Here is a 16,235-nt window from a genome sequence, read left to right as displayed (position 1 = left end):
TCATTTGGCTGACAACAGATTGTTTTTTTTCGAGACTGTTATAGGATCTTGAGATTTGAACAATGTACGTTTAACGAATTAAGATACATAAAAGAAAAGGGGGAGAAGGGGGTAAACAATAGGGGAGGAGGGGGTTCTCGCCATGAACCGGCAGGGAAGAAGGGAGTGACACTCAGTCACCCGTGTTGCGAGCCTCCCATGCTTGTACTCTTTTCCTCTACCTCTTCATATCCTCCTGGAGTGAGAACGATGAGAAGTAAATTCCCTTTGCCTGTGGCTGGGTCAAGGATTATGGTTTCCCCTTCATATCGTGTTGGATTTTTTTCAATGGTTCATAGATGCTGTAGTTGTAATGACAGATGTGTATCTTCTGCATAGAAGCCCAGGCTAGGCCAGAGATCATGGCAGAGATTAGTTTGCCATTGACCACTTTAACTTGAGTGAATATAGTCTAAACTCCCATTTACACTGACAGATGATCACTCAAAAGTAGCTCAAACGACAGTTTAAGTAACAGTTTTGAGCGATCATCTTTGTATAGTCTATAGTAGCTAAGTAGCTACTTAAGAGTTATGCAGGCGGAGTGGGACACTGCCGCGATCCCTTAGCAAACAATACAGCTCTTTTGCATAATCAAACAGCTGTATTGTTCTCCAGGATTACAGCTCACATCCCACTGTGAACTACCAGTGGGAGGTGAGCTGAAAGAATCTTATCAGTGCGCCGACTGTGATAAAAGCCTGCACCGCTGATAAGAGTTCATTGCTCAATTCAAGAAAACTAGAATTGAGCAAGGAACAACTCATGCACGAAAACTGCTCGATGTCCGTGAATTTACACCCAACGATTCTCGCTCAAAAGACGGCTTTGAGCGAATTTTGAGTGAGAATCGTTGGGTCTAAATGGGCCTTAAGATTATAACCTTCACAGGCTAACAAACAAGTCAATCTGAAAACAGCCATCTGAAATCCCTAACGTGCAGCCAGCTTTAGGTAATCTGAAATCCACCTTTTCATCATCCCCCTCCTCCCCAGTGCTTTACACTGCAAGTATGCTCATTTTGACAAGCTCACTAGGAAGCCAGTGGCATATTTCTATTTAAGGGAGAACAAACTCATTTAGTACAAGCAACCAAGTGAGGAAAAAAGTAAAATAATCAAGCACATGCCACACATTATGCTGAGCCAAATGAGCCCCAATAAGACGGACATAAATTTCAATTTATTGTCCTAATTTAAGTTAGTATTTCTAAAGATATTCTTTATTTTGTTAAGTTATAAATCATATGAAATGTTTGGGGATTTCCAGAGCAGGCTTTTAATTTTGGACCTGAATGCTTAATTCCCTGGCAGCAGTGAACGGTTGAAATATGTTTGCAGCACTAGAATGTGAGCATTATACGGCTTACTATGTATGATGTAACATCAGATTCATTTACTTAACCCTTTCATGACAGAGGGTCATGGATGCACCTGCTTCCAGGTCACATTCGGCAGTTCTGATATTCTCACTTTTAGAAAATCATAAAAGTTTTGATTTTTCAGTTGACATGAGGGATTCATTTTTTGCAGAAGCAGTTGTATTTTTCAATGGCAGTATTTAATGTATCATATAAAGTACTGGAAAATGTAAAAAATAATTCTAAGTGGGACAAAGTGAGGAAAAACACACAAATTGAACCAGAGTGATTATGGGCAACTGTCGTCCCATTTACACATGGGACCTATTCAGGACAAGTGAGCGAGACCTACTCCCTTGTCAGAGTTGCTTGGTTCTTAGTAGAGATGAGCGAGCATACTCGCTAAGGGCAATTGCTCGAGCGAGCATTGCCCTTAGCGAGTACCTGCCCACTCGAGAGAAAGGGTTCGGGTGCCGGCGCGGGTGAGCAGTGAGTTGCGGCAGTCAGCAGGGGGGTGCGGGGGAAGAGAGAGGGAGAGAGAGAGATCTCCCCTCCGTTCCTCCCCGCTCTCCCCCGCAGCTCCCTGCCTGCTGCCGGCACCCGAACCTTTTCTCTCGAGCGGGCAGGTACTCGCTAAGGGCAATGCTCGCTCGAGCAATTGCCCTTAGCGAGTATGCTCGCTCATCACTAGTTTTTAGCTCACCTAATAATCAAGTGACTGTCAGCACATTTAAGCATGCAGCTATTGATCTATGAACGACTGCCTTTTCACTTGGAATGGGTGTGGGTGGCTAGAAGAGTTGTGCAGTGTGCTCTGCCTCCATTCAGCGAGCCATCATCACTCCTGTGTCAAAGCACATCAGCAACAGTTGTTCCACGTAAAAATACCATGAAAGGCAGGAAAATTTGACTTATTTATGTGAGAAAAAAAACACCCTATGGGCTCCTGTCCATGGACGGATTTGCATTGCTGAGTCCGGTGCAGGATTCTGCCTTCAGACTCGGCAGCAAATGCAGCCCATAGGATGCAATGTAAAAACGCGATTTCCTGCCCACGAGCGGAAATCGATTGCGATTTTCCACTCGCGGAGAAGAAATCACAGCATGCTGCGATATTGTGCAGGCTATGCACTGACGGCTTCCATTGAAGTCAATGGAAGCCGTCCGTCCGGCGGCCATTCTGCAATCATCATTGCAGAATGGCCGTGGGAGCTGTGTCATTGCCATAGTGACGGCGTGGCGTCCTCTGTACTGCGTATGCGTGCCAGAGCGCAGGCCGGCACATTCGCAGCACAGAGAAGGCAACACCGGACAGGTATGCATGGGTCACCAGCCGGGGACCAGGTCGAACGCCGCTGCAGGATTCCGCATGTGGGGTCCGACCCGCCCGTGGACAGAAACCCTTAAGGTTATCTTAGTTATAAGTGAAAAATTGACACCAAGTCAATCTAAATTATGTATCAGTGCACAATAAATATCAGCATAGAAAGCAATAAATGCATTCCTGTATTTTATGGCACGTTGAATAAAGCAGAACACTTTTTGCAAGTTAAACTGAATACCCTATTTGCTTGTTTTCATGGAGCCACTGAGACTGGTAGGTACATGTTTTAGCAAGAAGGAGTGTGTCTGCGAGAGCGGTCAGGTGCAAGATCCCTGGAAAGGTAAGCTAATTTTCTTTTTTTTTTCTCTGTTAGAAGGTAATACCTGACGCTTTTGTAGAAGGCACAACAACGAAATCTCCCTCTGTAGGTGTCAGCAGCTCTGGAGGAAGACTGATACTTTCAGATTTGTCACAAACAAACTCGTTTAAACAGCTGATCTGCTCCAGTAGGGGAAATAATGTACTGAGTCCACCAATGCAGTTGATCATGTCCTGAAATAGAAATAAAGCTCAGCCATAATAATTAACTATTACAAAGCCGTCTTTCAGCTAACTGTACAATCTAATAATATAAGTACTTGGAGTGACAAACTTTTTATCTTCATATTAGGGAACTGATTTTATGGCAATTTTCTCAAACTCTGATGGCTACCTATCCTCATCTGACCGCAGACTACAGTTTATAGTAGCCATGAGTCATCTAATGGAACTTAGACAACAGAATGCCATAAAAATGGTACAAAAGATGCAGTGACTGAGATCAGTTTTTCTCTGTTGCCTGTTTATTACATATTGTAGTTATCACAGTATATACAAACTTTATACAATAAGTAAAACAAGCAGTTACATTATCGAGTACGTGCTTTACTGGTTGGCAACATTTCATAACCTAAGTATAGGAATGCTATGCTATAACTTACTGGCATAAATTCTGTATTTTTTGTACAGGGTAGGGCAAAAGTCACCATACATATGTTCTGCTTTGTATTTTTCACAGGTAACCAGGAAGGATGCCGTTGAAGTTGAAGCTGTGCATCCTGTGTGATGATGGTCATACTGAAAATATCCTGTGAAGGATTGCATGTTGTTTTGTAGCAAATCTTTTACCCCTTTAGTGCAATACAATTATTTACACGTCTGTGTGTGGTGACATTTGCCCCACCTGGTGTAACGGGCTACTGCTCTGTATGGATATTAAAAAAGGAACTTCAATATTACTCATTTTTTAACTTGTGATGATCAAAACTATAGCAATTATAGTGCATATATATATTTGTAAAAGTTCAGAATCAAAATTAAAAACTATATCTGTAGCTATTACCCGGAATACCTCGCTTTTTCTATCCTCCTAAAATAACAGAAATTTTGTTAAGTGGAGAACACAGTGGTCTCCATTTCACAAGGTTTCACAATGGAGACCAAAGCCTATGGTTCTAAAGCTCCAGCTAAGTGCAGTTTTTTTAGCATTTTAGATGGAACCACAGCACGGAAACTCACAAAGTGTGCAGGAAGATTGTGCAAAAGCTTGCTCCATTACCTTAATGTCCCAGTTAACAATTTTGTTCCCAGTCAATCGTCCATGAAATAGGTTGGGTGATAAATCAAGGCAGATGTTATTCCCGCAAGCCTAAACAGATAAGACATATCAACAAATAGAACTTCCATTGATTCTTCGAAAACTATACTGCAAAAGAAAAATACTCATTAAATACAATTCTGCAGCTTTACTACAACTAAACCTACATTCCTCGAATGATTGATTATCTCTTCTCTCGTATTTGAATAACCTAATTTTAGTTGTGTTTTTCAAAAATGCAGACAAAAAGCTCCTAAAAAACAAACATTCAACTTGTTACATAACCAAATGTAACTCGCCACACCAATCGCTCGCTCCTGGAGGAGAACATCAGTTAGTGTTGGTCTGGTTAAAATAAAAAGGTCATGGATTATGGTTAATGAGACTGGTGGTTATTCTTGAAGACCGTGAAGCGGTATATGAAAGAACCTGGTCACCTTGGTATCAATGCTCGCTCACTATGCGTCTATGAAACCCAACAGCTAGATCTGTGACCCTCCCAGGGGTCTCTAGCTCACCTTCAAGTATATCCTCTACTTCCCCAATAAATATATGAGGTATATATTTACGGAGCTAAATTAACAGAAGAGTTTTTTGTACCCTTTCAACTCAGGTGCACTGATATGACAAGCTACAAGCATAGCCCAACCCCCTCCCCTCCCCTTACGTGTTTTCCCTACTGTCTTTATACTTGTTTCTCCCTTAATGTTGCTTTGGTTCAGGTCTCTTCAGGCCGATTATATTTTGTTTCAGTAGGGGTTTATCTAATAAAAGGAATAAAAAACTTTGAATTTTACTTTATTCTACTCTGTAAGAAGTAATACCTGAGATGTAATTTTCGACATTTTGCCCAACTTTGTAACCCCCTGACTATTTAAATGAATGTAATATTGTAAGTCATGTGTAATATGTTTTGACTAGAGATGAGCGAGCATACTCACTAAGGCAAACTACTCGAGCGCGTAGTGCTTTATGCGAGTACCTGCCCGCTCGTCTCAAAAGATTCGGGTGCCGGCGGGGGAGAGCGGGAAGGAGGAACGGGTGGGGGGGACATTTCGGAGCTGGAATCAGACGCCCACTAACAATAGGTCTAAATTCCTACTTTTTTCCCTCTATGTAAAGACAAATGATATTGGGGTAAATTACCCTCTGTGTCATATGTTCTCAGCTGTATGTTAATCTGTCATGCCTTTTGATGTACTAGAATGCTACAAAAGGTGTTTTAATTTATTTACTTTTCAATAAAACTAGTTAAAAAAAAACAAAAAAAAAAACATGGGATACATTCAAGTATAATACACTGTATGCGAAAAGAATTCATGCAGAAAGTATAGCAGCAAAGCGTCCTTACTAACCTTTGGCGTATAACAAACAAGAAGTTTGCTGGGTAAATCTGTTAGTTCAGTGTCTTGCGATTTCCAGGGGTTCAAGCTGTTAGGACCTGGTAAAATATAACACAGAGATACATGAATGCAGGTCTACAGTGTTTAGAATGCAAGCAACGGCATTCAATTCAATATTACCATCATTATTTAAATCATTTACCAGCCAAGTATAGAGCCTTAATCTGATTTTGTTGCAATGCATCGTGGAAGATGAGAACAGATCCAAGTTGTCCTTCAAGTGATGTTGGGGTCCCCCATTCACTATCTTGCGTCCCAGCCGAAATTATTTTGACAGAATCGTTTTTTCCTTGTGACCCGCCTCTGGATGGTGATGATAGAATGCTGCCCAGTGATGACCTACTGGTATTACTTGGAGGAGACACAGGTGGATCTGCTATCTGTGATGGGGGTGGTGTGTTGGTCTTCTGCCCAGCAGATCCAATGCAGCAAGAAGTAAAAGGCTGAAAAATGTCATAAATGCATGTATATTAATAATCATCCTACAAAACTTATCCTAAAAGTCTTTGTGTTACCATTTATAAATTATGTATATCATTTTTAAAAAATCTTCAAGTTTATTCATTGATTTACTAAATTATCCATATGCTTAAAATACAAGGTGCCACCCAGCAAATGATTCTTATGAAACTGAGGAAGAGGGAGTGGGATTTATTATTGTATTTGAGCCATAGTTCTCAAATTCTGAAAAATTGCAAATTATGGGACGTAAGGTTTCCTCAATAAATTGCAACTTTTTGACATTTTACATTTCCTTTGCCTTTTTTCAAAAGCTGCAAGAGACGTGGGCAGGATTTAGTGGAGCAGTGCCTCCATGGACCCATAGATTTCTGGTGCATGGACAGTTTAGGATGCAAATTTACTAAGAGGCGTGCGCGGCCTGAGCTGCCCATCCATCACTATAAGCCCTGCATATGAAAGCCAGCTTTAATAAATTCCCCCCAGGTGTTTGGCAGCCACGGCATAGACAACGAAATATGAATCATGTGATTGGTTCTTATTTATTTAATGAATTTCTTGGATCTAACTACAGCCCATGAACTATTGTTTTATTTACAAATTCTGATATATTTAGACATGTATGTAACATCTGGCATTTGCCAGATGTTACATACATGTCTAAATATATTTGTTCCCTCCCACACTCTAGCCCAGTGTCTCCCAAACTTTTCAGCCTTGCGGCATCCCTAGAAAAACTATCACAAGGCACCCCCTACCAAAAATGGGTGCGGTCAGTGGACATGGCTAGGAATGTAGTTCATCATGACATATGTTTTTTACCTCCGGTATTCCAGTGGCCCCTATAGTAATAGCACACCGTCCCAGTGGGCCCAGTAGTAACAGCGCCCTCCTTATTAGTCCCAGTATTAAAAGTCCCTCTTTTATGCCCTCATCTGGAATAATGCTACTATTTTTGCCCAATCATTAAAAATGTTCCTTTATATTGTCCCCATCATTAAAAATGTTGCCCTTTGTTGTTTTGTTATTAATACTGCTGCCCTCTGTTCCCATCAGTAATAGTGATCTCCCTTATTGCCCATAATTATTAGTGATCCCTCTTATTGCCCCATCAGTAATAAGGCTGTCCCTTGTAGCCCTCCATCAGTAAAAACAATACCCTTATTGCCCCATTAGTAATAATCCCCCCTTCCCCTCCCCTTGTTGTCGCCATCAGTAATAGTGCTCTTCCAATTCCTTTTATGCTGTAGAATTAAAAAAAAAACAAAAAAAAAACACCACACAATACACTCAACCACTTTGCTGTCTAAGCTGCTCCACTCCATCGGTCCTTCCTTCCACTTCAGTCCTTCACAACTTCCAGGTTGCAGAGTCATGTACCACATAAACGCACAAGCAGAAGTCGGGGAGGAGTGGAAAGAGAAAAAGCATAAACTGGAGGCTTAGGGGAATGCCTACAGCAGCGGTAATTGCGGGAGATCTCAGGATGTGACCAGCCCACTAGGATTTTTCTGGCTGGACTGAAGGCCAATCTGCTCCTAGCGTTGTGGCACCCCTAGCAGGCTCTCATGGCACCCCAGTTGGGAATCACGGGTCTAGCCCTTTGGTACATTTAGGTCTAGAACAAAGGCTCACTTAACCAATTATACAAAATGATGAGGAAACAAACTAACATTTTTTATTTCCATACTTACATCACTCATAGTGGGAAACTTTAGAGGCGAGGAGATTTTCAGTTGACCATTAACATAAATGTAGACATTGCTCTGTCCAAAAAATCCTAAGGACCTTTTTGCAGGTACATGGACAACTGCGATGCTGTGCTGTTGACGTAAGCCAGAAATGAGTTAAATGGAGCTGACAATGAATAGAAAAGTGCATGCCGACACCTGAACTAAAACTGCTGGAACTTAGAAACACAGTCACTACTGAAAATTTACAACAAACCTGTAAACCTCATATCCAATATCTCAGCAGTTCAGTGTCTGACAGATATTGGTGGGCAAAAAATCTTTGTATTTAGAGTACAAATGCCCCAGTAGTGATCCTGCAAGCTATAACATGGACGAGATATCCTCTATTAAACAGTCTCAGCAAGAATACAACAGTACTATTTAAACGGTTTTAATGTATATACTACATTCAGTACTTTGGTGGAGTCAGAGGTCAGATTACCTAAATCAACCAGAATGACAATATAACAAGTTCTGCTTACCCACAATGAATCACAGAAGCAGTGATCTGGTAACTTCACAGTAGTGTATTCTTTCTTGGTGCACATTGCCACGACTAGGAAACCAGAGGAGGAGATAAAAGCTTCAAATCCTGTGCCGCTGCTTGTAAAAAAGCTGGAAGCAAAGAAACCAAAACTTCATATGAAGAATGGAGGAACATTAACTTTTAAATGATTTATTGTAAAAAAACGGTATCCATAAATCACTGTTGGCATTTTGCAGTCACTATGAAAATTATGGTAACTGCAAGATACCAATACAGTGATAATATCAAGACTATGCTTTGAGCATAAAAAGGTGAACGTTTACACAATGGCAGGTAAATGCAAGTGAATAGGGTTCTTTTAATGCTGTTGACACAAATCCAGAATTGCTTCCATAATTATTTTTCCTTTATGCTGATATGCCACATCAATAAATAACCCATTTGAAAGGTAACAGCTAACTGTACACACACCTTAAAGGGTTAATCTGCGCATTTACTATTGATGACCTACCCTCAGGACAGCTCATCAATAGCTGATCAGCAGAGGGACCGCCGCTTAGGATCCTTGCCAATCAGCTTACCTTCTAGTCCATTGTCAGTGCAGCAGGGCCAAATGTCATCACCAGTGGTCATGGCTAGAAGTGTAATAGACTGCTTCAACTCTCATTGAAATTAATGAGAGAGATGCCCCTTATAACAGTTCCAGCTCCTCATTGCGGTCAGAGTCAAAAATGTAATAGAAGGCTTTGACCGCAATGAAGGCTCTAAAATCAATGGGAATAAAGCCATTGATTACACTTCTGACTCTGACCACCAATGTGGATGTCCGGCCTGCTCCACTTACAGCGAACTGGAGGATCAGTTGTTCGGTGGGAATCCAGAGCGGCAAACCTCTACTGATCAACTAATGAGGACCTAACCTGAGCATAGGTCATCAATAGTAAATGCCTGGAATACCGCATTTAAGGCTCCCATCCGTATACATTAGGAAAAAGATGGCCAAAGCTAATTATTTCAGCAAAGCCTTTCAACTATTGTATATGTATAGAAGCCTAACAATTCCTCCTGACTATTAATGTTGGGGGAACGAAGGATTGGGTAATTCTGAATTTTTTCATGTCCAATCCTGTTGTTCCTGCAGGTGAGAAGTCTGAAAGTGGCTTTTTCACTCTCCCTATGGAAAATACATGAACACTTGTCCAAACCTAGCATTCATGTGTATGGGGAAGTTGGGAGAAATGGCTGTCGGATGAATGAGCATTTGGCCAACAAGCATTGAAGGTTTACGGCACCTTTAGAATACCAAATAAAGTTCTTATATAAAGGTAGAATACACTCAAAATAACTTAATAATAAAAGAGTTTGCTATTTTTCCATTATGTATTTAGCAGAATTAATAACTGAAAACGTAATATATTTACAAAGTGATGAAGAATGCATTACCTATATAACTGTTTTCTTTTCGTACCACTACTTGAAAAGCTAAAGGTGGCTTGATCTTGGTCAAGGCAAAACCAGGCATAAAACGTGAATGCAGAGCCAGGCCATTTCTGAATTGTAGGTAAAGCAATTCCTGATGAGCTGTGTGACAGATTAAAGTACTGCAAGGAACTCTCCAACCCCTGCTTACGGGCAATAGTAAGCATAGCTCGGGTCACAGGAACAACATACGGATGGCTCTTTTTGGGTTCATCCATCCGCAGCAGGCCGATAAGATGAAACAGTTCTTCAGAACCCATTGACTGGCTGCCTAATGAGCCTAATAGACTTATCAAGTTTTCCGCACAGACTCGATGTAGAGAATGATGAGAATTTAAAGTATCTATTATTCGGATGACCATGCTAGCATTGACACACATTGTACGGCTTTGCTTGTTTATACAGCAGATTCGCTTCAGCCAGTCAGAGATGAAGATTTGCAGATCATGGGACAGTATTTCTGGTAACCACTGTATAAGTAGAAGCAGGGGCTGAACATTGCTTATGCCATATATCCCCACCGCAGCATGCTCTCCTTCTACAGCCTGAAAGTAGAAACAATACAGCGAGAAGTTATGAAGGAATGAATCTAAAAGCTGGATCATGCCCAGAAAAATTAATGGCAGACTTTTACACTTTTGCCTCATCTCTAAAGACAAGAATAGATAGGTAGATAGGGCTTCTTTAATGGTTCCTTTATTTAAAACATTATATTCTTCAGTATTATACATTGTGAATATAATAATTACATAATGAAGATTAAAAATAAACAAACATCATGTTTGCATTGCTACATGTAATAAATAACTCCTGTTGAAATGTCATCCACCATGGACCCCTAACGAACATAAAAAACAGAGGTCCCACACCCCCCACCATACTGATCAAGCATGTGGACTGCCTCTCCATTCATAGGACTGCGGGAGAAAGCTGAGCGCTGGTTTTTGGCTTATCTTCAGCAGTCCCACAGAAGTGAATGGAGCAGCAGCATGTATTCAGCATTCCAACATACTTTGTCTTCCATTTCTCACTATTTTCAAGATATTTGTTTTCTGCCAGTCGAGGAGAACTGTTTATATTCAGCGACTATACATCTGTATAGATCTGCTCTCGGCTGAAAAGTAGATACAACTGTATCCAGTGTAGGCAATGTTCTGTGAGCAGCTGCACAAGGCTCACTTGTAGTTTGTTACAATGTATTAAGTTACCTTTACATGGGATGACTGTTGCTCTTATGCTTTCACCCAGGAGGATAGTGGTTCAGTGAATGGAGGTGGAGGGCACAGAGATCTTTTCCAGGCGCCTGCTTCCATTCCCAGTGAACAGGGGCCGATAGTTGCTTGGTTTTTATTTGAGCTAATAACCAAGCAACTACAAGTGAACAAATGAGTTAATTTTCTCAGTCAGTGCCCTGTTGGTGGCGGTGTGTATCTGGGCTGACTATCAGACAAAATCGCTGTTTACAGGCAATCATCACTACGTGTAACGGTACCTTTAGTCTAGAGTCCAGGCTGGTTATCTCAAAGAGCACTGTCTAGACTGAATATAATTGTATCAGTGTTCTCATTCACTGACGACAAAGAAATATCTTGAAAACGGTGGAAAAAAAGTGACACAAACTATATAGACCTACACTAGAGTTTTCTGTTTCAGCCTCATTATTCCATCATGGGAGCAGCTAAACTGAAAGAAAAGGCTTCAGGTTTTGTGCCCATAGGCATGCATTTAAACTTAAGAATATCCATTTCAATAAGTTTGCCATTTTTCCCCCCATCTATGACCCCCCCCCCCTTCCTCCATGGCATCATATAAGACCTCTGGGGGTCATTCCATGGAAGCCCCGGTTACAGGGCAAAATATGCCCCTGCAGTGACAGTAGTCCCTAACAGAGCTGATCAGGATCTGCTAGGACCCCGCAGCTCTGCTGTGACAGTGGGGCAACTGGCAGTTATGTTATTGGCACGTCACTTTCACTTTTTAGTACGTATAGCTCATTGAGTGCTATGTAGCCAGCAAAGGAGAAGGCAGATGCTGCTAAAATCCCTTGTTCTGCGGGTCCTCTGTTGTGCCTGATAGCTGAGAATCCGACCTGCTCTTGCTTGATTGCAGGAGTCGAGGCTTTAATCCCGCACTGTACATCTGCTATCCGTGGGGCTTAAAGCCCAGGACGAAGTGCCGTATATTTACCAAGCTTAGTCCTTAACGGATTAAACATTGCTGTCAATGGAAAGCGGAAGCAAGAGGAAAGCTATCCATTTGCTTCAATTTTCAATTATCTTTCAGTTTAGCTGCTCCCACAACAGAACAGCTAAACAGAAACAAAATACTGGAGTATGAATTGGCCCTAAGGATATTGTAGAACTTTTCATTTACGTAGTTATTAAGCTTGATTAACTGGACAAACTACTAACGCGAAGGAAGCCTGTGGGTATTTGCTGGGCAAACACAACACATCTGTTTAGATTTTCTACAGCAGCTACATAATACACGGGATTTTGCTCTTCACAATTCAGTGACATTGCATCAAATTAAAGAAAATACAACAGGGGTGCAGAATCTGCCCTCATGCTGTGAAAATTTACTTTATGGTCAAAAAGGGGAGATGAAATAGTATCAATTGGAGTCTGAGGTGGAGCAGACAAGGTAACAATACGGTGCTCTTCCTTCAAGTACACATACAGCCTTATGGCTCCAAGAAAATAGTTACATACTTAAAAGTAACTAACAAAAATTAAAACACATTAAAACTTTACCATATTAAGAAGTTCTTCAAGTAACATCCGTGACGGTTGGCCTAGGGATTTCAACACCTCAAGCAAATGAGTATAGCCAATTCTTTCTTTAAATACTTCCTAAATATATTAAAAATTAAATTGTATAATATATACACAAATTACAATTAACGTATAACACCAAGTAGTCAAAACTGTAGCCGGGTATTAAGTAATTCAGCGTGCATACACCATAGACTGGTATCATCTCTGGGACCTCCACCAAACAGAACAAAAGGCTCAGAAGGGGCTGTAGAGCTCCTGTATGGCCCCTTTGTTCTGCTGATCACGGGGGTGCTGGACTTCTGACCATATATATCTCATATATGGATAGGCCTATATAAAGTCAAATACTGGAAAAGCCCAAGGATAACAATGCATTTCACATGCTGTATTCCCGAAGTATAATGTACAGTTCATTAGGTTTTATAAGATGCTAAACAACCCCTTAAAAGCTTAACTGGATTTATGATAAGAGCAGCTATCACTTTTTTATACACAGTACCAACAATCAAAGACTGTACATTCAGGATACAGATGCACGCTGGAGGAACACTGAGCTGACCAGGGCTTATACTGCACATTGGCACGGATTTCAAACAATGGTGTTAATATTGACAAGTTTTTGCACATAAACAGCTACGTGTGGTCGCTACATGTGTCTGTATATAAAGACTGAGTTTCAACTAATTTAATTGATAATGATCTCCTGACCTCAAATCAGTTATCTCAGGACTGAAGGGGAAAGTCAGTAGAGCCTCGTCAGCAGGCAGATTTTATTCACTCAGTAGCAAAATTGTTATTGTTAAAAGGCTGGGGACACTAAGCCTGGAAATCAGCGAATGGAAAACATTTGCGGAAACTGTGTTCTAAAGATTTGGCAGGGGGGAAAAAATTCTCCTCCTAGTAACCATAAACATGTGTGTGTCTAGGCACTGTAAGAAAAGCCATCTTTAACCCACCCTTTCTTCCCAACTGTCATCATACATGTACTCATTTTCATTTCTCATTATCTGCTAGTAGGAGGGGGGAGGTGGAGAAGGAGAGGGATAAAGATTTAGGAAATGGATTAAATGGATGACTCTAGCTACATATTGGGGGAGTTACGGAAATTGTCATTTTTTAAAGCACAATATGAAATTAAAAGCTGCGATACGATTGGTTGCTATGGTCAACACACCACTTTCCCTGCATTTCCAACTATTGCTTCTGCACAATGAAGTAGATGAAAAACAAACTATAATTTTAAGTTCTGCTCCCACTGCTGGTGTGATGGTCTGGAGGCCATCACATACAACAGTCGGTCCCACCCAGTAGTGGTATTAAGGACAATGACAGCTCAGCGATATGTTCTGGACATCCTGCAGCCACATGTGTTCCTCTCATGGCAGCTTCCAAGAGGCATTTTCCAGCAGGGTATATGTTCTTGCCCATCATATGCTGGATCTTGCACCACAGTTCATTTTGCTGTATGGCGCCTATTGCTGAACCGAACAGAAATTAAGAGTGTTGGTGCGAATCCAGCCCAAGGCCTCCCTCACACAGACGTTTGCAGAAACGCAGCATTTTTCAACATTTCGTTTAGTGCAGTTTCAGCAGCGTGTCATGCATTTTTGACAACGTTTTGGCTGCGTTTTCAGCACAGCTCCGGGCAGGCTTCCGGGCACTTGTCATCGCCGACAGAGCATCTTTTGTTAGTGACAAAGTTTGAAGAACCCGCCTCCAGCAAGAGATTGCTCTGATCGGTTCCTCGAGCGTGGGCTCAGCCAATCAGAGCAAACTTTTGCTGGAGGCAAAAACATGGTGCCGAGTTGTGCCACGTTTTCAGCAGCACTGAAACCGCTGCCCATTCATTTCAATGGGCGACGCACAGCTAAAAAAAAATGGCCAACAATAGAACATGCATAGCTGTCAAAGTGCAGCGTTTTGACACCTGTGTGAGCAGCCCCATTGAAATAAATGGGAGCGTTGTACAGTGCTAATTCCTGTACAAAAACTACGGTGTGAGAGGCTGTATTAACCCGTCAAAACTGTTATAAATTTATTTTGTTACAAATATTGTAGTTTTGCATTGATCCAAAAAACTGTGGAATGAGATAAAAACTCCAAAAGGACTCTATGTGCAAAGCGTCAGAATTTTATTTGCATGTCTTTTTTATAAATAGCATGAAAAATGCACCAGTTTTGATTCTTTCTGAAAATCAAGACAAAAACTGTGACAAATAAATAAACTCCACATCACCAGACTTGTAAATAGTATCTGGATAAATGAATAATTCTAACCAGAACGTTTCTTCAGACTACAATAAATCTATAATTGGGGGAAAACTATTTTACAACTTTACTTAGCCAACTTAACTAAAAGGGCTCATGTCCACGGGGGAATTATATTTAGCAATAGCAAATCTGCATCCCATAGGAATGCACTGACCATCCGCGGTTAATTAAATAGCCGTGGATGGTATTTTAAGTGATTTGCGGATTTCACTCGCAAGAAACAAACGCGGCATGCTGCATTTTAATGCGGATCACGAGTGTGGGAGCTCTATCTCAATGGATCTCCCGCATGAAAAAAAGGCAATTATAGTGCATCCGCAGTAGAAATCTGCAGAAGAAATTTGCGCAAGCCTGATTTTCCCTGCGGACCTGAGGCCTAAGTTGACAGAGCCTTGCAGTCCTGACCCTGGAATACACATTACCGACTATACCATGACAGTTACACTGATTTTACAACGGAGAACAAATTGACAAATTTGAAAAACTGGAAACAGATCTGACCGCTGATCATCTTTTACCTTCGCTCCAGGCGATTTGTGTTTCACAGCTGTAAGTGTTTTAATTGTAGAGACGACCAAAGAGTCTAACTGCTCCTGAAAAACCTAAGAGAGTAGAAAGACGGGAACAACTGAACACAATTGTAATTCTTTTTTCGTCTTGGACACATCTGGATTTTCTAGTTGCAGTTAATTAAAATAAAGAGTTTATAACAAAATATTAGCGCTTTATTCAATGCGATACTACAGTGCTTCAATACCAATACAATCCCACCACCAGTACGTCTAATAACCTGTAAAGCAAAGATAAGAATGAAGAGAAGTACACACACTCACTGCTGTGAAGAAAGTGGAAGCAATAGCATTTCAGATATAAAGCTACCAGCAGCTGTACGTTAAAGGCCCGTTTACACGGAAAGATAAGGTAATTGGCCAAGCGAGTGTTCATACAAAAGCTTGCTCCCAATTACTGTCCTGTGATTGATGTAGATTTTAGACATCAATTGGGAAACCCTATACATAGTAGTGTCATTGGTATTATAGTCTTGATGGAAATATTAGATATTTCACTTCAACGGGCATCAGATTCAATTGTGGCTGATAAAATCCTTTATTTACCCGTGGCCTTCCACCTAAATAAGGTTTAATAGGGACAGTTAAGGTTAGGATGCAGACAGGGTCGCCCTCCTAGGGACGGGTGCTCTATAAACTATCTGAAGTTAGTGTATTGGGTCTTTTGGGGTTTAATACAGTTTCTGGTTTTAATACAT

General features: G+C 41.0%; 1 protein-coding gene across 2 annotated transcripts in view; it reads right to left on the bottom strand.

Annotated features, from left to right (window-relative positions):
- Positions 1 to 16,235, bottom strand: part of NBEAL1 (neurobeachin like 1) — a 144,283-nt gene that overhangs the window by 68,440 nt on the left and 59,608 nt on the right. For both annotated transcript variants that reach the window (XM_066576048.1, XM_066576049.1), the window contains 9 exons: positions 15,487 to 15,570; positions 12,674 to 12,772; positions 9,885 to 10,465; positions 8,437 to 8,569; positions 7,916 to 8,044; positions 5,905 to 6,205; positions 5,715 to 5,800; positions 4,321 to 4,410; positions 3,107 to 3,275 (listed from right to left, as the gene is read on the bottom strand). In XM_066576048.1, the coding sequence (XP_066432145.1) occupies positions 3,107 to 3,275; positions 4,321 to 4,410; positions 5,715 to 5,800; positions 5,905 to 6,205; positions 7,916 to 8,044; positions 8,437 to 8,569; positions 9,885 to 10,465; positions 12,674 to 12,772; positions 15,487 to 15,570 (1,672 nt within the window). The remainder of the gene's footprint in view (positions 1 to 3,106; positions 3,276 to 4,320; positions 4,411 to 5,714; positions 5,801 to 5,904; positions 6,206 to 7,915; positions 8,045 to 8,436; positions 8,570 to 9,884; positions 10,466 to 12,673; positions 12,773 to 15,486; positions 15,571 to 16,235) is intronic.

This window comes from Eleutherodactylus coqui, chromosome 8, assembly GCF_035609145.1.
Source record: "Eleutherodactylus coqui strain aEleCoq1 chromosome 8, aEleCoq1.hap1, whole genome shotgun sequence".
NCBI lineage: Eukaryota > Metazoa > Chordata > Amphibia > Anura > Eleutherodactylidae > Eleutherodactylus > Eleutherodactylus coqui.
This window is presented reverse-complemented; position numbering and strand designations above follow the sequence as displayed.